This window comes from Camelus dromedarius, chromosome 9, assembly GCF_036321535.1.
Source record: "Camelus dromedarius isolate mCamDro1 chromosome 9, mCamDro1.pat, whole genome shotgun sequence".
NCBI lineage: Eukaryota > Metazoa > Chordata > Mammalia > Artiodactyla > Camelidae > Camelus > Camelus dromedarius.
Window position 1 is genome coordinate 65,949,175 of NC_087444.1, and position 22,185 is coordinate 65,971,359.

The following is a 22,185-nucleotide window of genomic DNA, read 5'->3' on the forward strand; positions in this document are numbered from 1 at the left end:
CTCCATAAAGTTAAAAAAAATCCAAAGGCAGGATCTAGAAAATTTTCTTAATTCTCTATTTTGGGTGTACCTACACGATCTGAACTTCTCCATGCTTTTACAACACGTCTAAAATGAAAAGAAAATGAAGGCAATGCCTAACTCCAACTGGTTTGTGTAACGATTTTTCTGCACAAGTTATCCTGAAATCCATGTAATCGGTACACACAGATTCTATATCCATTCACAAAAGTGAGGATGAGACATGACAATTTTCTGGACCATGCCATGAATCATTATCCTCTGATTTTTATCTAGCTTGCCTCACTGTGGTGAGAGATCACTCAAAAAATACTGTTTAATAGGAAAAAAGTTAACGTCTGTGAGGAAAGATTTATAATTTTCAACTTCTCTAAGGATAAATATTGTAAGAAAAAAATATATAAAAAATGGCAGAATGAGAGTCAAAGTATAAGAAACAAATGCATCATAAAGATAATAAAGCTGTAATTATAATGAAGATGCAAAAGAAAGCTGTCCCTGAACAGCTAGTGTCCTATAACACCATGCGCTGTACATTCACATCTGACGTGCTCAATTTCATACATACTTGGTCTGCAATTTGATGTAATTTCCTCTCTAAATCCTGTGTCTTATTTTCTACATTAGTCTGATGACGTGCTGTTGTCACCTCCAGGGAAGCTTCCAACATGAACACTTTCTTTCGGGTGTCAGTCAGCTCTTGTTGAAGCCGTCTCACACAGGCCTAAAAGGATAACTCTGTTACTGATTTTTAAGTCACCTCATCATTAAGTTACATTAATAATATATAACTCCAACATATGGACTTTGAGAACTATCCCCACAGATGTCAATTTGCCTTCTTTTACCCATAGGTACACATTCCTGTTTACTGACTTTTGTTAAAGACACAGAAGGCATGACCCTCCTGCCTTATTGACAGTAAGTTAACTTAGACAATGAGTGCAGCCCCACCAGCCATTCCCTGCCCCTCCCAGGAAGTGGCTGAGCTTTACCCCCACTGAAGTCTCAAACAGAAAGGGGTGTGCAGGTGGGATGAGTGGTGGTAAATCCCACACTGTGGAACATTCTTTCTCTTTCTCATTAGAGGCTTAATTTCAGAGTTCACATATTCAGTTTGGTGCTTAAATCCTTCCAATAGACTCCTATCTCACAATAAAAATGAGGTTATTCCAATGGCCTTTGGGGACCCTAGACAACCTGGCCTCCCCTGCCTCCTGGACTGCAGCTCCTACAGCTCCCCCCACCCCTCCCACTCACTGCCTTCCTGCTGCTCAGGACTCTGGCCACTTCTCCTCAGTCTGAAAATGGGACACCACTGCCAAACTCGTACAGCACAGAGCGCCCCAGTTCCTCTGTACTGGACAAACTTAGATCCAAATGACAGTAACTGAGCCTTGGAATGAGAATTGTGAGCAGATTATTTGAAAAAATGTTCAAAGTAAATTATAAATAGATGGGGGGAAGACTAAGGCAAACACAGTTTTGCTAAAATTCACATTAGTCCCAAATTATGACAGAATGAAAAGTAGATGACTTTAAGGAGTGGAGAGGTCACAGCAATACATGATTTGAGATGGAAATATTTCTGAATTTAATTCCAATTGACATGAATAAAAAGAAAATTATATCAACTAAAAATGTATGAAAAGCTACTGAAGGAAAAGTACTACAAGATGCAGCATTTACACATCGGTTCATCTGGGAAATCTGGATTTGACTGTCAAAGTAATCCACACAACTGAACCTTCTCTCTCTCTCTCACTCTCTTTCCTTTTACTTTTTTTGTTCACACAACTGAAGCTTAATTTCAAACTACTCATTTTAGGTATGAGCATTTCATTTATCTGCTTCATCACGATACTAAAATGCGGTGACAGAAATATTAAAATGATTTGGGAAGTATAAGACTAAATTGCTAATACCTCCCTGTATCTGTCAACAACTTACAGCTTAATCTCTTAAAATTTCAGGCGACAAGGCATATTTACTCAAAGTAAAGCACCTCTCAGGTCTAATTTTTGTTTACTGGATACAAGATATGCTTTTACTCTGCTTTACAGGGTATATATTTATAGCCCACACATTTTTAACATTCAACTAGTTTCAACATTTAGCTTTCATCGGACACTGCTTTGAATTTTCTTTGAGGAAGTCTGAAAATTAGTTCTGTTTCTGGGTACTTACTTGCATTTCTGCTCTGTCAGTTTCATACTGATACATTCTGTCTTTTACACATTTGCAGTCATTGATTAATTCCTTGTTTCCTTCCTCCAGCATCAGAAGTTGTTTATGCGCGGCTTTACTCATATGGTCTGGAAACGGCTCTCGGATATTAATTGTCTTTTTACTTTTGGCTTCATTTTGAGCAACTTCCAGTTGCTGTCGAAGCAACATGTTTTCACTTTGTAGTTCACACAATCTGTCCTCCAAGAATGCCTGCTTTGCAGCGTATTTATTGACTTTCCCTTGTTTGTGCCGATACAAGAGTTCAATTTCCTTCTTTGAACACTGGGCTTGGGTTTGGTCTCTATGCACACATTCTAATACCGTCACTGGTCTAAGAGCATCTCTCCTGGGACGTAGCTCAATTTCTGGGCCACGGTATTGACTTTCAGCTTCAGGAAGTTGCGGAGGAAGCACCTCGCCGTTATCTTTTGGGTCAGACACCTCAAAATTCATTGTGTCCTGTAAGTGAAACGACTCATCTCTTACTCTTTGAACTGTACTCAATAAGCTGACGTATCACAATTTCCTTTGAAGTGAAAGACTAATCTCTAAGTTTATACAATAAGAAGTTTGCAATAACTGGATATCCAATTGGAAAAACTTAAGGTGGATACAAGTCTCAAACTTTATACAAGCAGAAATCCCCAAAAGTTCAAAAATTTAATTAAAGACTGTGAATCCATGAAAGTAAAAAAGAAATCACAGAAGAATGTTTAAGAAGCTGAGAACTGGAAAGGCTTTTCTTTCTCTGAAATACAACAAACCCAGAAGGCTTACAATAAAAAATGAAAAAATCTGACTACACTTAAAAATTGTATCTCATATCTAATCTTCACAGCTACCCCCTCAGTAAGAGCCTTAGCTCTGATTATATAACAATTTACCTTCCATTCCTTCATTCAGAAAAGACACAGAGCATCTACTAGATGCCAAGAACACCAAGAAATTAGTAAGTTAAGCTGTAAATGTCATAGTTCCTATTTAGGATGAGATAACTTTTAAATTTGCTTTAAATGAAAATATAGATCAATTCAAAAGAATAGTATAAATACTATTGATGAAACAGTGTTAGAGATATGAAATTTTCTCCTAAGACTAATTTACCTGACTCGGTTTATTCCTTATGCTCTTCAGTTCAAATTCTAGTGGTTGGAGAGTGCTTTCAAGTTGTTGTTTCTGGAAAACCTGTTCATTGTATTGTTTCTCCCTGAAAATTAATTTTGTTAGAAATTAAAAAGTTCATTTTATGATCTAGTTCTTCACATGCCGGTTTATTACCCTAATGCAATTTCTATCTTCTCATTTTGTTTTTCATTTCTAAGTCTCACATTTTAAATTCCTCACTTCAATCTCTTCATAAAGATATATATATTTGAAAAGTAGCAATGAAAAGACATAATGCTACTGAATTTCAGTCAAGAGTAACTCTGGTGAATAGTGTAGGAAAGAAATTTTGCAATTATTCAGTAAGTTATGAGTTAAAAATTACCCCCTTTTTCCCACATAGCCATAAATAACTCCTTTATTAGAACAGAGAATTTAGTTACTTATTAAGAGAAGTTGCTGTTTAGAAACAAGTTTTTAAGTTCATGAGAAATAAAATTTCAACTTCATGAAATACTACAGGTATTCCTAAATGGTCTACAGTGGGAGGTAACATCCACAGATGTCTTTTCCAGAACACAGATCCCCTAATTAGCATAATCCAAGGCGAGGCTGGGGAGTCTGCTACCTGACGCCCTACACTTTATGTTTCTTCTTTTGCAACACTTTGAACTTACCTTGTTGACTATTATTTATTTAGTAAATCATTTTTAAATCCCTTTGGAAACAAGGCAGGATCCATAGTAAGTAATTAAACAATAAAGAGTAATCTGTGCTTTCAGCATACACCTTTGAACTGATCTTATCTCTGCATGAGAGAGAAGCTGAAGAAATTAACCAGTAATCACTTTCCACTTTAGTTTTTAGTCCATCTATTCATATGTCAAGAATAAAACTGCATAATTTTTTTAAAGTTTCTGCCTTGAGACAATTGTTCATTTCATAATTCTGCAAGTGGGAATGTAAAGTAATATAAACTTTTTGGGGGACAATTGGGAGATAAGGATCAAAGATCTTTTTTTAAAGAAATATAGAATGAGGAGATATATATATATATATATATATTGCTGTTTTATTTCCAAGAGTCTCATATTCCACAATATTAATGAAATTTTCTCCCCTGTAAAATCCCAAAAGTTCAGTGAGCAATCATAAGACTTCTCCTACATATCTTCATATTAAATATAAAGAGTTCAAATATTTCTTTAAAACTAAGGAATTCAGTACCTCATACTGCAGAGCTCTCGTTCCCACACCACATTTTGACGTTCTAACTGTGAATTCATGTGTCTTGTTTCCAAAAGCTCTTTTTGTAGCTTGTTAACCTTATTTTCCATTTTTTTAACTTTTCCTCTAAGTAGTTCACAGTCAGATTCTTTACATTCTATTAAGCTTCTGAATGAATGAACTGCATTCTGAATTTTCAATAAGGTAGCATAATCTGCATTAGGAAGAAAACACAAATAGAAATAAGATGAATGAGTAATTTTTTGTGTATAAAGGACTGTGCATTTCGCATTCACTCATCCATACATTGAACAGATGGTACTGAGCATCTATTCTGTGGAAGACATTCTTCTAAGCTCTGCAGACATTAAAAGAATGACAAAGTATTATTGTGAACATTATGTAAATAAATTTGACAATTCAGATGAAGTGGGTAAATTCCTCGAAACAGAGAAATTACAAAAGCTCAATTAAGAAAGAACACATAAGCTAAAAATCCCTATATCTTAAAAACCAAAATGAAAGTCCTATTTAAAGACCTTACCACAAAGAAAATTCCAGTCCCAATGGTTACACTGGTGAATCCTACCCAATATTTTAGGAAAATTTAATACCAATTCTACAGAAATTCTCCTCAAAAAATGAAGAAAAAGAAATATGTCCTCATTCTAAAGAAGTAGCACTAACCTGAATCCAAAACCAGACAAAGATATTACAAGAAAGAAAACTAATGTCATGAAAATGGAGGTAAAATTTCTAAACAAAACATTAACAAATCAAATCCAACAATACAGCATCATTCATCATGGCCAAGTGAGGTGTATCCCAAGAATGCAGGGCTGTATTAACACGTAAAAATCAATTAATGTTATTCATCATATTGACAGACTAATAAAGAAACATCATATGATCATGTCAGTGGATAAAAAGAGGCACTTCCCAAACCTTAACATCTATTGCTGATAAAAACTTCCAGAAAACTGGGAACTAAGGGAACGTCTTCACTATGACAAAGATCTGTGCCAGCTCTACAGCTGACACCATGCGCAATGGTGAAAAACGGAACGCTTTTCCCAGAAGGAGGGGAACTGGACAGGAATGGCTTCTCTTACTCCTTCTATTCAGCACTGTACTGGAGCCAGTGCAATCAGGCGAAATAAAGAACCAAAAGACATCTGGATGGGAAATGAAGAGGTAAAACTGTCTGCTAATCAGCGGGGAATATGATTACATGGTGTGAGTCAGCTAACTCCAACCTGTGGGCTGGGTTGCTTGCTTTGGTAAATAAAGTTTTACTGAAATACAGCCACATCCATTAACTTCTGTATTGTCTATGGCTACTCTTGTCATAACAGTGACAGAGCTGATTAGCTGTGACAGAGAACGTATTTATTGGCTCCAAGTCTTAAATATGAACTATCTTTAGTAAGACAGTAGTTTAAAGAAGAAAAACTTGACCACCTTTGGTTACATAGAATATCTGAGACAATCCATAAAAAGGCTACTAGAACTAATCAATGGGCTCAGCCAGGTTGGAGGGCACAGAGTCAGTATACAGAAATCAACTGTATTTCTATCATCAGAAACTAAAATTTAAATTATATTATTTTAAAACAAACAAACAAATAAAAATATACTACTTACAACCGCACTGAAAAAGAAGAAATACAGGTAAACTCATGAAAGACGGAAAGACCCAGACACTAAAAACTCTAAAATATTACTGAGAAAATCAAGGAAGACCTATATAAGTGGAGAAATGAAATTTGTTCAGGGTTACAAATTCCATATTGTTAAGAAGTCAATTCTCCCCAAATTAATCTACTGATTCAACATAATCTACATCTAATTTCTAGGACACTAGCAGACTTTTTTTTTTTTTTTTTCGCACATTGACAAACTGATTCTAAAATTCATGTGGAAAGAAGGGTAATAAAATGAAACAAGATGAATCCAGAGGACTGTGGCCTTTAACCATGGAGATGTGAGAAGCAGTAGCTGGATTTTAAGCAAGGGGTTAATAAAAATCTGAATTTTAAAAACTATCTAGTAATCACGGTTGCGGTGTAGCCCAAGGTTCCAGGAGGTGGAACGGCGGAGAAAAAAGTCCTGAGGTGATTTCAGTGTTCTAGGAGGGAAGTAGTGATAACCTGACCTTGGGTGAAGGCATAGGAGCGTCAGAGTCAACAGACAGCACAGGGAGTGGGAACGGTCACAGCCCCTGGCTGGCAGCGCACAACACGTCTGATTCTGCTTTAACACAAAGCAGGTTTCTGAGACGCAGCGGACTGTTACGTACCCGCGCTCCCTGGGGCAGCACTAGGTGTGCACACGTTACCGCGAGATACTTCAAAAGGCTTTGTAGTCATACAGGGGTCCTACCTTTCCCCTCCAGGCCAAGTCGTTCGATTAGCCTCAGGGTGTTCTTATAATTAGGGTAAGGCGACTCGCAGTCCTCAGAAGCTGTTTCCGGTGACAGAGTTAAGTCATCGAGGTCACCCACAGAATTCACCTGCTCTTTGACCTACAAATAAATAATGCTATTTCACAGTGTCTCCAAGAAAGTTATAAAATATGCTCAGTGTACTGAGGTGATAAATATCCATCTTTTTCTGAGAGCAAAAACACAGACACTTCTTGAAAGAGCTGATTTTTGTCAAAAGGCTAATTTTATCAATAGTGTTTGCAAATTATTTTTAAGTAAATGTCTCTACAACAAAGGAGGATTTTCTGTTTTTCCACTCTATGTTTTATAAATTGTTTTACTAAAGGATAATATTTTTATAATTAATATTTTTCTATACCTTGTCCTTTTTAGCAGATGTTTTCTTTGAAGACCTAAAAAAAAAAACAATTCATTTCAGCCAAATACTAAATATTGAAAATACAAGAAATATGTAAACATGTTATTTTTTATATAAAATCTTTGCATTGATAACTAATTTTCAAAACAAGGGATTAAACAAAAATGGAAACCATAACATTAAAGGACAAAGAAAGTATATCAATTATATTATTAACAATGTATTAAATTTAGATCAAGTGGACAAACAAAGAAAAAGGAAGAACATAAGGTTACTTGCATTATTTGATAGGAAAAAATATACCAGGATTTTCCTGTTGTTGTCATTTTCAATAAAAACTGGTATTTAAGGCACTAAAACCTATTTGGAAAGTATTACTTAAGTCCTAATATGAAAAAAACCCTTTTCTAATAATCATGGAATTAGCTTTCTCGAGGACTTAGTACGCAACTGCTATGCATTATTATCAGCACTTTACATGTCTTAAAGACATTTTAATCCTCTCAACAATCCTGGGAAATAGGTAATACATTAGGTACTTTACCCAGGAAGAAAATGAGGCACAGAAAGGCTAAGTCACTTGCCAAAGCCCCTGTGTCTGCCCAGAATTCCAACCCAGGCAATCTGGCTTCAATACGTGCATTTCACAATATGCTAAGAAAGTAATATTTATTTTTAAGTATTTTTAACTAATGTAGTAAATGAATCTCTATTATTATTCTATGTCTAGGTATAGTTATAAATAATAATTTCTGGGGCATATATCCAGAAGGAACCCTACTTCAAAATGACACCTGCACCCCAATGTTCTAGCAGCACTATTTACAATAGCCAAGGCATGGAAACAGCCTAAATGTCCAACAGATGACTGAATAAAGAAGAAGTGGTATATTTATACAATGGAATACTATTCAGCCCTAAAATCCAACAACATAACGCCATATGCAGCAACATGGATGTTCCTGGAGAATGTGATTCTAAGTGAAGTAAGCCAGAAAGAGAAAGAATAATACCATATGAGATCACTCATATGTGGAATCTAAAAATAAAACAAAACAAAACAAAAATTCAAAACAGAAACAGACTTATAGACATAGAATATAAACTTGTGGTTGCCAAGGGGGCTGGGGGTGGGAAGGGACAGACTGGGATTTCAAAATGTAGAATAGATAACCAAGATTATACTGTACAGCACAGGGAAATATATATAAGAACTTATGGTAGCTCACACCAAAAAAAAAAAAAATTGTGTCAATGAATATATGTATGTTCTTGTATAACTGAAAAATTGTGCTCTAGACTGGAATTTGACACAACGTTGTAAAATGACTATGACTCAAAAAAGTTAAAATAATAGTAATAATAATTTCTGAATCTTAACACCTATTTTTTAAAAATTAAAAGACTTTAGACCTAGGCAATACTGGAAATCAACTTTCAATAAAGATTTGCTTTTGTTAAAGAAATTAATCAGTGGGCATTCATTATCCATTCAGCTGTTTGTTCATGCATTTGACATGTCCTTATAGAGCAAACAAAACATGTTAATGACACTTTTGGTACAGGAATGATGGCTTTTGTAATTTAGAACTTAGTAATCCAAAAGTAATCATCTGTGATAGACTGTTAATAGTTTATTATTCTATTGTATACAAACAAAATCTTCCCCTTCTTCCTAGAATCTAAACAAATATTAAGTTAATATAATCTGATAGTTTACAATAGCATACAAAACCATAGCCACCCATGATGATACTGTCAAAGACACTATAATATCTAGAATCATCAAGGAATGATTAAACCCTATTCAGTATGGCCTAAGTGTGTGTATAGTTATTATGAGTATACAATTTAAAAAAATCTATGTACAATAGTGTAATTTTAAAGTCACTATCTGCATATTGAATTGTGTAAGAATATTACGCTTCAGAACCAATGAATAAGCCCTTACAACAACTATATGTGAATAGACGTTTACTAGAATCTTTTAAAGATAATGTAGTACAATCAATACACTTTCTTATACCGGAAATGCAAACAAGGTTAAACTGAAAATCATCTCTTCTACGGAATCAATTCCAACAGCAGAGAGACATGCTCTACAAACTACCATCTTAGTATTAAAAAAAAAAAGAAAGGGAACCCCCACGAGACCCACATCCCCCTTCAGTTATCACCCAGTCCTCTCCTGCCTTCCCAGTGAATGTTCTCTAAGGGGCTGTTTAGACCGATTCACTGCAGCCCGGCTTCCATGGGGACGTATTATTGAAACGCCTTCTGGTCAAAGGCACTTGTCCTCATCTTAACCTTTCGGCAGCGTTCCTCTGATAGTTGAGAAATCCCTTGCCTAGGCCTTTGCACTATATGATGCTGTTCTATTTCCGGAGAAGGTAATCACTGCCAATATGTCTTCACCTAGAAGTAAAGAATTTGTAGATTTTCCCTGTCATGACCTAGATCTGCTTCACTTAAACTGCTGTTGTCACTCATGTGCAGGAGACCACCAGCCAGTGAGGCAGTCTTCTCAAATACATGTGAAGTCACAGATGCTTTTAATGTCTGTTTTCCACTTTCATTCTTCTTTACTTCCTTCATAGGCAAGCCAGGAGAGCTACTTTAAAACAATCCATAAAAAAGCCAATTTTTAAAAAATTATTCTACTAATAAATTTTAAGAAACCAATTTTTGAAAAATTCCAACTCTTATCCATATTCAGTCATTTAATAATTCACAAAATGGTTATCAAGTGCCAACCATAGGCAAGGAAATACAAATTCTTGCTTCAAGGCAGATTTACAATTATGATACAATGTGATACGCAAGAGCTGACATATGGAAAGTAATAAGTGAGCATAAGAAAGGCTTTACAGAAGAGGGAAAACAAGCAGTTCATGAGCAAAAGAGACAGGAGGAAATGATTCTACCTAAGAGATTAGAATGTGAGCACAAAATTAGGCATTTGGAATCTAAGAGTGTCCTTGGAACCTGGAAGGAAGAGTGCAAAATACATGGAAGCAAGTACAGAGATGAGTCTGGGAAGAAATTCTGAACAATACTAGGAAAATAATAATTATCTACTATTGAATACTGATATACGCTTACCTATCAGAAATTTCTTTCTGCAGAGCAGGTAACTGCTGGTCATCAGTTTCTCCCCTCTTCCTCCGCTGAGTTCGTCCTTTATAACAGTTGCCATCACACATGGTTTCTGATCCTTCCAGTTCACCACTTTTGTTCCTGTTCTCTTCTACTTTAACCTTTAGTGAAAGTTTGATACAAAAGGTAATTATTACTTTATTCATGATAAAGACGTTCTTTCCATTCATTTTATCATTTGACTCAGAGTTTGCCCTGATTTCAATTGATTAAAATATATTTGTTCTTACTTTAATTTTATCATTTGAAGACATTGAAATGTTTGTAAATTCTGCTTCTTTCTGTGTGAGGAAAAGAAAGGGAATTTCCAAAATTTTAAAAGGGCTTTCTTAATGTTGTGCTGTTACATCCACTCCTCTGCATGTGAATGAAAGAGACAGAGAAATAAAAAGACAAAGGCATAAAATTTGTCCTCTTCTGTCTTTACCACCTAGATATTGTATTAAACAGCCAGACTTAGAAGATGTCACACCTTGGCGCTTCAGTAACACAAAGGAAACAATCTTCTTTCTGTGCTAAAGCTATCTTTTCCCCACTACATTTTATAATTCTTGTTTCATTTGGATCCTGGGGTATCAAAAAAGTGGTGTTTAATATAATATATAAACCCAAGTTTACCGAAAGGAGCAGAGTGAAACTGATGAATTGCCAGTTAGTGTGGAATTCTGGAAAAGGAATAATGATTCCCAAATTCACATTCAATAACCATGACCATTTTATAGCTAGAGGGCATAGGAGCAGTGAGTGATCTACCTTAGCCCCACTGTCTACTGATAATGGGAACACAACCAAGAAAGGTCAAGTGATTTGTCCAAAGCCCCTAAAGCAGCAATCTTCAGCATTTCACGGTGTCAAAAGAGATGATACAATTCTCTAACACTGAATCTAATAAAGTACCAAATAAATTCATCAAATTGATCAGATAAGTTAAAAGTGTGACTTTGGCAAAGCTGGTGGCAGGGCTCATCTCCTTTTTCTATTAAAGGAGAACAGCTTCAGATTTCTGTCTACCTTTCACACTCTTTGCACTCACACAAAAGAACACACACACACATTTAAAAAATCCATTACTAGAAGTGAAGAAAACCATTCAGTGCATCTCAAAACTCAAGATTTCTCCTTTGGAGATAAATACAGATTTTTTTCCCTGAGGGTTCATACTACCTATATGATGTCAAAACTTACTACATTTTATTAAATAATACAATGTAAGGGTCTGACTCAACAGAAACACCCAAGATGGTGATTCAAGAATATGTGGGAGCACATGTATTTGTTCTTCAGTATATCTCAGAGTGGCCGTGATGGATTTCTAAGTGTCCAGTGATCAGTAAGACACATAAGCCACACTCACTAAAGCACAATGAATGGATCAGTTTAGTGAGAGTGTGTGCTTATATCCCTTCTCTCAGTCACTGCTTCCTTCCCATTCTATGGAAATGCAACTTATATTTGAGCCAATAGATTAAAAACAAACAAACCAACAAACCTTGAGCTTATTATATTTCCTAAGCCATTTCACTTGCGTTCATTCTGGCTCAGAAGGTCACGTGGCACACAGCTGAATTACTTTCCCACTCCATATGAAAGACTGACACAGACACTTAATGTTGATTAAGGAACCAAACCCAGGAAAATACTTCCCTGAATTCGTGTTATTTAGATGGCAGAAATAGTCTGTTTCTACACAATTACATATTTAGATCATCCCCGTTTTATATATAAGCTATTTTCATAAGTGGAAAATCAGATCAGATATGGATCAGAATGGAAGAGATGATTGATAAAGAGAAAAACCAGAGTAGCAGCAAAGGAACCTCTACCTCTTTTTGAAGTTGAATTTTCTTTTTCCAAAGCCAGGAATTCTACTTGTAACATGCCTACCTCATTCTTAAACCTTTGCATATCTTGGTGGAACTCTTTTAGATATACTTTGTTCTGCTACCATTTGATAGGGAAGAACTCACATTTCCTAATTTGGGGTCCATGAGTTTAGAGTTATTAGCACCGCAGTTAACTGCAAGCAATGGCTTCTGGAGCTGGCCTTGTATTGGTTTGGTTTTCTTATAAGTATTTGAAACTGCAGACATAGCGTGACTTTTTGTCTGAATCATTTGTTTCATCTCACTGGATTGGGCAAGCCACAAGACAAAAATGCTTTTTGGACCACTTACCAGAGGTGTATGTCTGATCTCTGATTTCCAGGGAGTGTTTTGGCTCCTTTTTTGTTTTCTTTTCGTATCAATTTCTTGGTTTTCTTTCAGCAGCAGCCGAGCTCGGTTCCTTACTTCATTTTCTCTATCAGTAAAGAAACCCTCCTCATTTTTGTCACAAACATGTTCAGTGTCTTGTGTGTCATTTTCAGTTAACTTATTTTCATTTAAATAAAGTTTTGAAGATGACTGGCAGCCATACATTGCTGAATCAGCCTTGGAGTAAGATGGGGAAACACTTTCCAGAGTGGGCTCTTCGTGTTGAGGGAACGCCTGGAATCCTACAGAGATGGAGGCTCCAGGTGCACCTTGTTCCTCAGAATCACATATATTCTTTGTCACACTGGAAGGTAGTTCCTTTAAGTCACCATGTAGTTCAGAGTTGCCATGTAGTGACTCTGTCTTACGATGAACAGTAATTTTGCATTTTTCACGGATTTTACTGACTTTCTGATTTAACTTCTTTGTGATAAATTTTGTATTAATTTTCCAGTGTAATTTGCCTTTTTTGACCCACATGTCCTCATGCTTCTCCACACAAGGATGTTTTGAAGATACAGGTACGTCCTTTCTGTCCTGTTCCTTATTCATTCCTGGTTCTCCAGGCATTTTTTGCAGATGCACAGGTGAAAGATTGATCTGCCTGATTTGACCTTCAGATTTCTTTCCTTTCACAGTACATGCTTGTAAAACATATTTATCCTTAAGTAGTCAAGTACAGATAAAGAAAAATTAGAAAATAATTAAAATTTAACAAACTTCCTAATCTATGTTTGGCTACTCACAAACTAAGAAGTGAAAAATAACTTGCCTTAGCCTTGAAATAGGAGAAAAATAGGAACTCAGAAACCTAACTTTGTCACTGTTTGTTTGAACTAAACAATTCATACATGTTAAATCTACCAAGAATTAGAGATTATGTTTTTAACATTACAGAGGCTTCCTCACTAAAAAATAGTTCACCTCACGTACCTTAAATAGTGAGCCCCTCCAGTGCATGTAAAGGTTTTTTAAAAAAGGACTAATAACCAGAGAATAGGCAAACTGTAAATTATTAGGTGCCAGAATCAATTAACTTCAATCAGAAACAGGAACAAATTCATAAATTTTAATGCAAACTATATACTATGATAGTGATCTACCTCAATATGTGTTCTCTGCATCCATCCAGTTGTATTATACTCTAGTATTCACTAGTGAGAGTGAATAAAAGAATTTTTAATAATATTTACTGATTTCCTACCCTGAAATGAAATAAATTAGAAAGGTTTTGTTTGTTCCCTAAAAGGAAAGGTCCAATCCTGGAAGGTTTGATTCTCTTAATAGGCAGTTGGGTTGACTCTATGACCCCTATTCTCTCCCTGATTGTAGATTATGAAATCAATTACATAGAGGTCTCAAGACAGAAGAAATCTTTCATCTGGGCATCAATGACTTGCAATTTTAAATTGCAAATTTTGGACCACTTTGACTGTTCCTTACATAAAACTAACACAGTGGTCATCACTGTTATATTGTTTACAATTTGAACTACTTAATCACATGATTTATTATTTGATATCACCTTCTTTATCATGTGAGGCAGTTATAAAAATGGAAGAAGTAAACAATATTCAGGAAGGATTTTTGCCTCAATTCCAAGGATAAAGTTTAACTATAAATTATCAAAGACCCTAACAATACTTTAAGCTTTGTAACTAGATAAAATGCTATTAAAAACAGAATATGATATAATTATTTATTGACTCTAAAAGTGTAGTTTGAAAGGCAATTTCTTTTGAACTGTGTTATTAAAGCACAGAAAACAATATTAAACAGAAATTTAAATTTACATTTTTACATACCTGTGACTGGTTGTTTTCACTTCCATCACGTCCTTCTTGCTCTTCCTTCGATGCCATTTCTAAGTCTAGGTCTGCTGGAAAATGAATATGCGTAATTAAAGTTAACTGCTTAGAACAGCTATATAAAAGGCAACATCTCTATAAAAATAGATAAAAAACATTACATCAGTTGACAGTTTAAATTAAGCTTAATCTTTAGCTGAATATTTACTTCTTTAAGTAATACTTCTAATTAACTAAAACTTCAAGGAAGTGTTTGGGAAATACTAGATGTTACCAGATTAAAGGCACACAAACATTTCAAGGTTTCATTCACAAATTCATCCACCAGACATGAACAAAACAAAGAGAAATAGTACAAAATTTAAAAATACAGTAGAAACATACAGAGTCACAATAGACTCTATTCTCTACCTCCTAACTACCTTTTTAACAACATACCAAGCTTCAAGAGCAATGCTATTCATGGTTCCCAAAATTACTGTTACTTTTTATGCTTTTATCTTTCCTTAATCTGAAATCTTTCCCTCTATTGTTGTGACAAATTTCTTTTCCTCTTTTAAGACTCAGCCTGCTTTGTGAAGTCCTCCTTGATTACAGCTATCTTTCTACAGAGACACAGGGATCTCTTTCCTTGGAGCTACCTTGGTTCTTCACAGATTTTTCTAGTGTATCTTCATCAGCTGAGCTGTAAACTATTTCCTTACATGTCTATCCTCTTTGGTCCTTTGCTGTAGAGGACAAACTCTTAAAAGTACCTTTGTAGAAACAGTCTTTATTTATTTTACTCAATAATTACTTATTGAGTTCCTGCTTTAGCAGTAGTCACTGGAGTTTAAAGAAGAATGTGGATAATAGGTGTCAGGGAAGGCTTTTCTAGAGAGAATGCTGAGCTGAGACTTCAGCAGTGAGGTCAGCCAGCTTCCCAGGAAAGCGGGATAGGAGAGCAAGAGAACACGCAAGGCTGGGCAGGAAGGGAGAGACGCACGAGAGAGGGTCAACATTTGTGTGAAATCCAGGGCAGATGAGGAGGGCATCACCAGCAGCTCAGAACAGCAGAGCAAAGGACAGACAGAGGGCGCTAGAGATGGAGAGCCAGGCAGAAGTCAGACCACGAAACCCTTGCCTGTCCCTGTAAGATGCCTGGACATTAATATGCTTTAAAGAGTGTTTCATGGTCATGTGTGCATTTGAGATAGATCACTCTACGTGCTGAATATAGCTGTAACTACTATTTATAAATTCAGAGCTAGATAAGAATAAAGCTAAGAAACCATACTTTGAGAAGGGAATCTGTGGATGGCCACCTAGGTTTCCCAACCAGTCAGAAATCTCTAGACACCATCCTCCTACCGGCTCTCAGGACTGTGCTGAATACTAGTCTCAACGAACTTACTTTCTCCTAACCCTCTTTGCTATTTAATATGCTGCTTTGGTCAGAGGATGAATGTAAATGTCATGCCAAAAGGCATTGTCTGGTTCTAGGTAGCATAAAAGGAGTAAACACAAAAGAGATCCTGACACAAAGTGATTTCTGCAAAGTCAGAGTGCGGCGAAGCCACGCACAGGTGGAATACGGCTAACTCTCTGTGCTGCTTTATTACCTTCTTTGCTGCTTCTGTTCTCTGGCAGCTGTGATTCACGCAGGCCACGGAGCGCTGCATTTTTTGACAGAGACACGGCTCCAATATTCATCTGGTCTTTATCTACTAGGGCCGTCTGCCTCAGTTCTGTGGGTGCTGACTGGTCTTTGGTCACTGATTGTGATAGCGACGGACTTTTATTGACTTCCAAATGCTCAGCTCTTTGACCAGGCACATTATTGGGTCTCAAACTAGTAGAATCCCAGTCTGAAGAATCCGAAAACAAAGTTTCCACTTATTAGAATGTGAATAACAATACAAACTTGACTAACTTGTACGAATTGTCTTTCCAGAGCAGCAGCCCCACGTCTGTCCGCAGCCCCACATCCTCCTCTCCCCCCAAACACACTGCTCCTTCCCTGCTGGTTGTACTTTACATGTCACTGCTGTTCACATAGGGAGCCACTGTCTCTCTTTTTTCTACTTTTAATTCTCTATTATCACTTATTTGGATTAACTCACACTCTCTATTAAACAGTCTATATTCCATAAGAGCTTTATGAATAATTATGAGTCTTCAACATATGAATTTTTTTAATTAACAAAATGTATGTCTAACCAGCCGTTTACTGGACGTTTAAATATGCATGGCAGTATTGTGTCCTAGAGACATGTGTTTAAGAAAACTTAATGAACCTTACTACTTTAATTACAATGACACAGTCTTTCCTCAGTGTACCAATATCTTCAGAATTCTTCCCTTAAGGCTTGGATAAACATCATCAATTTATTTAAGAAAGGATAGCCTTGAGTGACTAATTTTTTCCATAGAAAAATAGGATAAGTCAAGGTACAAACTAGATCCAAAGAGTACAGGGTGCCACGAGACAGGAAATATGTAACAAAAATATTTTCCTTTTTTTTAAAAGAATTAATTTGTCAGATTTAAACTTTTTAAGAAAAGTTAAAGAAAAAAAGGTAAGAAATGTAGAAGTGAACTTTAAAGCCCGTTTCATCACAAGGGCCCCTGTATCATTTCACATCCATGAACCCTGTTTAAACCGCAGTTCTCAAGTGTCATCTGAGAAGCCCTGCAGCCCCATGTTCCCTCCATCTAGGGAGTCCACGATGTCAAAACTATTTTCACAATAATACTGAATGCTATTTTCATTCTCATTCTCCATTAAGTGTGCAGTGGAGGTTTCCAGATACATGACATGTGATAACATCATAGCTCTAATGGCTAATGGAATGTTTGTGTGTGCTTGTATTTTAAATCTTTCAGTTTTAGTTTCTAATATACTAAACATCAATAGATACAAACCACTTAAGAGTTCTTTGGAAGTGTCTATAATTTTTAATAGTCTAAAAAGAATCCTAAACCCCAAAACTTTCAGGATTAGTGTTTTAAAAGATCGTGTCTACCAAATATTAAGGTAGGACTAATTACTTCCATCATTTTTAATAATCAAAGACACCACCCCCTGCACACACACACACTGCTAATCAAAACATCCAGTTGGCTTAAGATCTTTGGGGAAGGGAAATAGCTCAGTGGTAGAGCACATGCTTAGCATGCACAAGGTCCTGGGTTCAATCCCTAGGACCTCCATTAATAAATAAATACAGAAATAAATAAATATCATCAATGTGACAGCACTAAACTAATTAAAGTGAAATATGACTGATCTGTTAGCTAGTGAAGCTTTAACCTACGTAAAGGTCAGAATTCAGTTAAGCATTTTAAAACTCTGGAAAAACCTTAGAACCTAATAATCAATCTCTCAGAATCCCTAAGAAATATGGGGATACCAAACTGAGCACTTCAGTGTCTCCGAACATCAATAGAAATATCTGAGTCAAAACTCACATTTAAAAAAATCTTTTTCTTATGCTTATATATTTTATTCAATCATGGATGCCAATTATAACATCTGTCTTATTTATGTCATCTTTCAATTATATTTGAAAAAAAGAAAGGAATTAGGAATAAGAAGACTGTACTTCATTTCAGAGTTAAATTTGTATTGCAAAATTTACCTGATTTGAATGTTTGTAAATTCTTCATTCCTCCTGGTTTATTAGGAACAGAATCTTTCACTCCAACGGCAGGCTGAATGGTTTTTGAAACAAACCGATTAATAATGTACATTTGATAAAATTTGTAGCAATAATTTAAGGGGGGGAGTGTCTAGCTCAGTGGAAGTGTGCCTGTTTAGCAGTGCATGAGGTCCTAGGCTAAATTCCCAGTAACCTCATTAAAAAAAAATTCATGATAAAAGTATAAAAGTTTTTACCTTCAAGTTAGGATGCATTTCAGTAGAATCTAAAAGCCAAAAGGGACACATAATCAATTACATGTAAATATGAAAGCCAACTATCCATTCATGCAGAGTTAGTACTGAGCGCAATCCTCATGCTTGCTTTGGAAATGGGTACATTAGGTTTTGGTGTTTTGTTTTTGAGGGGCAGTTAGGACAGCAACAAGACAGAAATATGAATCTATTATAGATACTGAATAAAGAACAGGAATATAGGTTTAAAAAAACATGCAGTTGAGATTTCAAAAGTACGATTATGTTTCAAATGACTTTATAAGATAGAAACGTGCACATATACCAATGTGAACATGCTGCCTGAGGAGGAGAAAAGCGATCTTTAATCAGAAGAACAAATCAGGGCTCCAAGAAGACCAATGTGAAAGCTGATGGTAAAATGCAACAGCACAGCGTTCATGCGACTGACACCATTAGACTACAAGTATTTATCATGCTCTTCAACTTGTCCTATCATTTAGGAAGTCCACAGTTGTGATGGCAGTTCATTTGAAAGTGCAATTCACTTATCATCAAAGTGTGATGAATTGATCAGCTTGGATACACACTTGTAGAATAATAGTTCATAAAAATATTTATTTTTTCCATACCCACATGGGCTATTGGTATGCCTACATTTCTTGGATCCTCTAGCCATTGAAGTTTCTTGATCCACTCATGCAAGAAAGAATGTATACTGAGTTTTCAATATTGAAATCTGATGATCAAAAATAAAATTTAATTGCCACAGAATTATTAGATATTAAAAGTCTTTTATATTTCAAAACCTTTGTAGTATTCACTGAAAATAACAACTTTAACATTTATGGAAAGAAGCTTATTAATTTCTTTTGTTTCCTCTATACACAAGTCTACCCTCTGAGCGTGGTCTGAAGACCAGCAATGAGGGCATCACCTGAGATTGTTAGAAACTGCTCAGAATGTGCAGTTTTCACTGGGTCCCCAGGTGACTGAGTAAAATTTGAGAAACTCTGGTCTATACCGAGTCTGCTTCTACAGCACTTGGACTTAATTGAGCCTTCTGAAATCCTGCCTCACGCGCCTCCCTGTAACACTTCCCCAAAAGCTGCATCAGAAGTTGCAGACTTTCCAACGGACTCTTTACCAGGCTCCAGCTCCCCTGACCTCCCCGGAATGCACCGTGCTCTCTTCCTCTTTCCCACTCTTCTGTTGGCCTCTGAGACACCATCCTATATGGCAGCAACACGCTGCATGACACGAAGGTCCAGACATTTACAGCTGACCACACATGCCTATGCTCATCCACGGCAGGTACCCCCAGCTCTGCGTGATCAGGTACCGCAGTCCTCACCGCCTTCCTAATGATCGGGGGGCCGGGGGAGTGGAACTTTCTGCTGTGCTTCCCGGACAAGCTTTGGTGCTGGAAGAAGCTCACTTCATACCCATCTCATCTCAAACACTCTTCTCTTCCTTCTTCTAAAGAACTATTCTACATTACCACCTCCTGCCAGGGACCCCCTTCCCTTTAATTCATTTACTCCCCTCCTCCCTGCCTCTCTCATTCTTCACTCCATCCTTCCCTCCTCCTGATTTCCTGGCTGTCCTCAGATCACAGAGCATCTTGAAAGAAAACTAACAACTGAGCTCCTCAAACAGCATTCTACTATAATCATTGCTGACACCTGATAAGATATACAATTTACCTCTTTTTCTCCTCTTTTTTCTCGCTATATGTTCAAAAGGTGATTTTCTTTGGCTGAGAGAATATATCCGAATTCATGTTTTAAATCAACATTCTGTCAAATGACTTTTTTATAAAATACAGTGCTTACTTTCTATTTGTCCATTTAATGTATTTTTTTCTCCTTGACCTGCAGCTCCAGATAACTGATCAACATAGTTCGGTAGTTGAACCTTGGTGGTACTCTGTTAAAATTAATATTAATAATGAATTGCATAAAGATTTCCTAATCCCTTTCTAAGAAAATATTTGTTTCCTACCTTATTATTATTATTTTTTAATTTCCTACTTTAAAAGCAATTAGATTAAAAAACAAGATAAGCATACTCTAGAAACTTAAACATTTAAATAGAAAATTTCATATACACTCTCTAGATCAAGTCTATCTTTTATCTTCAGTTGGCTTTTGACTCTGTGAACTGAGTATGGAAATCCAGAGCAAATATTTTCACAGACAAAATACTGACATGTGCAGATTTCAACAAAGAATTAACTTCAAAACACCTAATTCCATTTTGCATTTCTCAACAAAAGAAGAGGATTTTTTTTTAAAATACATGTTTTTATATGTATAACTGAATTGCTTTTCTGTACACTTGAAACTAACATTGTAAACTGACTACACTTCAATAAAAAATAAAATTAAAAATATACATATTTAAATATATCCTTTAATAAGCATATGTGCTATAAATTTAAAATGTTTCTTAGGGCAGATATTGACTTTAGTATTAAAATAACACACTTGGCATGAAAAGAAGCTTTGGAGTCTGTCATGTTGAGTATTAACAGAACACTGTGGAAACTGCTACACTTCAGTAAACAAAGGCTTAGCAGAATCTAACTATTATTTGATAAAACTTTCATTGATAGGAAAAAGAGTTGAATAAGGTAGCAAAGTAGAAAGAAAAACATTTATGCTTAAATTAACAGCAGAAAAATTTTAAATGTAGTTATGCAGCTCTTCAAAAAGTACCATAAGCTTTACTTTAATATGGGAAGAATAAGAACACTGTTTATTGACCATCTGCACATGCCAGGCCCTTATCATGCACGTTGTCTTTTCTACACACACCAATGATAAAGGTGATGCTAAGGACGGTTACCCACTTGCTGCTTCCTGGCCACTCCAAGATGCTGGAGCACCGTGATGAGCAGACGGGACCCGCTGTTCTCTCTGACCGGAACATCCCTCCCCTGGACCTTCGTGTGCTGGCTCCTTCCTGTCTGTCACCTGGCAGCTTTGGTCACACTCAGCTCTTGTCTGACTACCTAAATTCCACCCTTACTCCACCCCAGTCCTAACTACAAACCCCCCCACTGTTGTCTAACCTAACTCTCTCCACGTTCCTCATAGAAGGACTTACTGTCCCTGAAAAATGGTTCCTGTTTACTTGTTCTTCTGTTCCTGCCACTACAGCCTAACTCCTCAACTGCTACATTAAGTGTCTAACGGCCCGATGCATAGCTGGTGTTCAGGAACAGGAATTTATTTAAGGTCAAAACATCTAAAATCCCCAGAGGTCACCAAGTACCAAAGCACTATATACCTATCGGAGATGTCCGATAACAGCCCACCGACACTCAACATACCCCAAATGAGAAATCCCGTGCCCGCTCTAACTTTCCCATCTTATCATCCTTCAGATTTTAAAAAAGCGTCCTCAGGATATTAGTAGGTCACTAGTGGCCACTGTCATCATTCTGTCTTACATTTCTATAGCACCGTTTACAGCTGACAATTTGTTTTCATATTTGTTACCACATTTTTGTTCATGACACATAACCTGAGGGGTAGGTGTCAGTACCATGTTTTTGAACGAGGTCACTGACATTCAAACAAGTCAGACAAGTTTTCCCAAGATCCCACAGTGGGTCACAACCAGGATGCTACCACGTCTGCTGACTACATGTACAGTGCTGTGCCACTAGGCAGGAGCTGCCGAGATCCAAGGGCTGAGGCTCT

The 22,185-nt window shown here is 36.4% G+C and overlaps 1 protein-coding gene across 1 annotated transcript in view; it reads right to left on the minus strand.

The window, feature by feature from the left end:
* LOC135318499 (ankyrin repeat domain-containing protein 26-like) overlaps positions 1–22,185 on the minus strand; it is a 54,229-nt gene that overhangs the window by 29,661 nt on the left and 2,383 nt on the right. Inside the window, exons 5-16 of the mRNA XM_064489581.1 lie at positions 18,479–18,507; positions 18,222–18,294; positions 16,203–16,448; positions 14,599–14,672; positions 12,716–13,456; positions 10,488–10,642; positions 7,386–7,419; positions 6,964–7,105; positions 4,582–4,795; positions 3,355–3,457; positions 2,209–2,709; positions 590–745 (exon numbers count right to left, since the gene is read on the minus strand). Of these exons, the coding sequence (XP_064345651.1) occupies positions 590–745; positions 2,209–2,709; positions 3,355–3,457; positions 4,582–4,795; positions 6,964–7,105; positions 7,386–7,419; positions 10,488–10,642; positions 12,716–13,456; positions 14,599–14,672; positions 16,203–16,448; positions 18,222–18,294; positions 18,479–18,496 (2,457 nt within the window). The 5' untranslated portion in view covers positions 18,497–18,507. The remainder of the gene's footprint in view (positions 1–589; positions 746–2,208; positions 2,710–3,354; positions 3,458–4,581; positions 4,796–6,963; positions 7,106–7,385; positions 7,420–10,487; positions 10,643–12,715; positions 13,457–14,598; positions 14,673–16,202; positions 16,449–18,221; positions 18,295–18,478; positions 18,508–22,185) is intronic.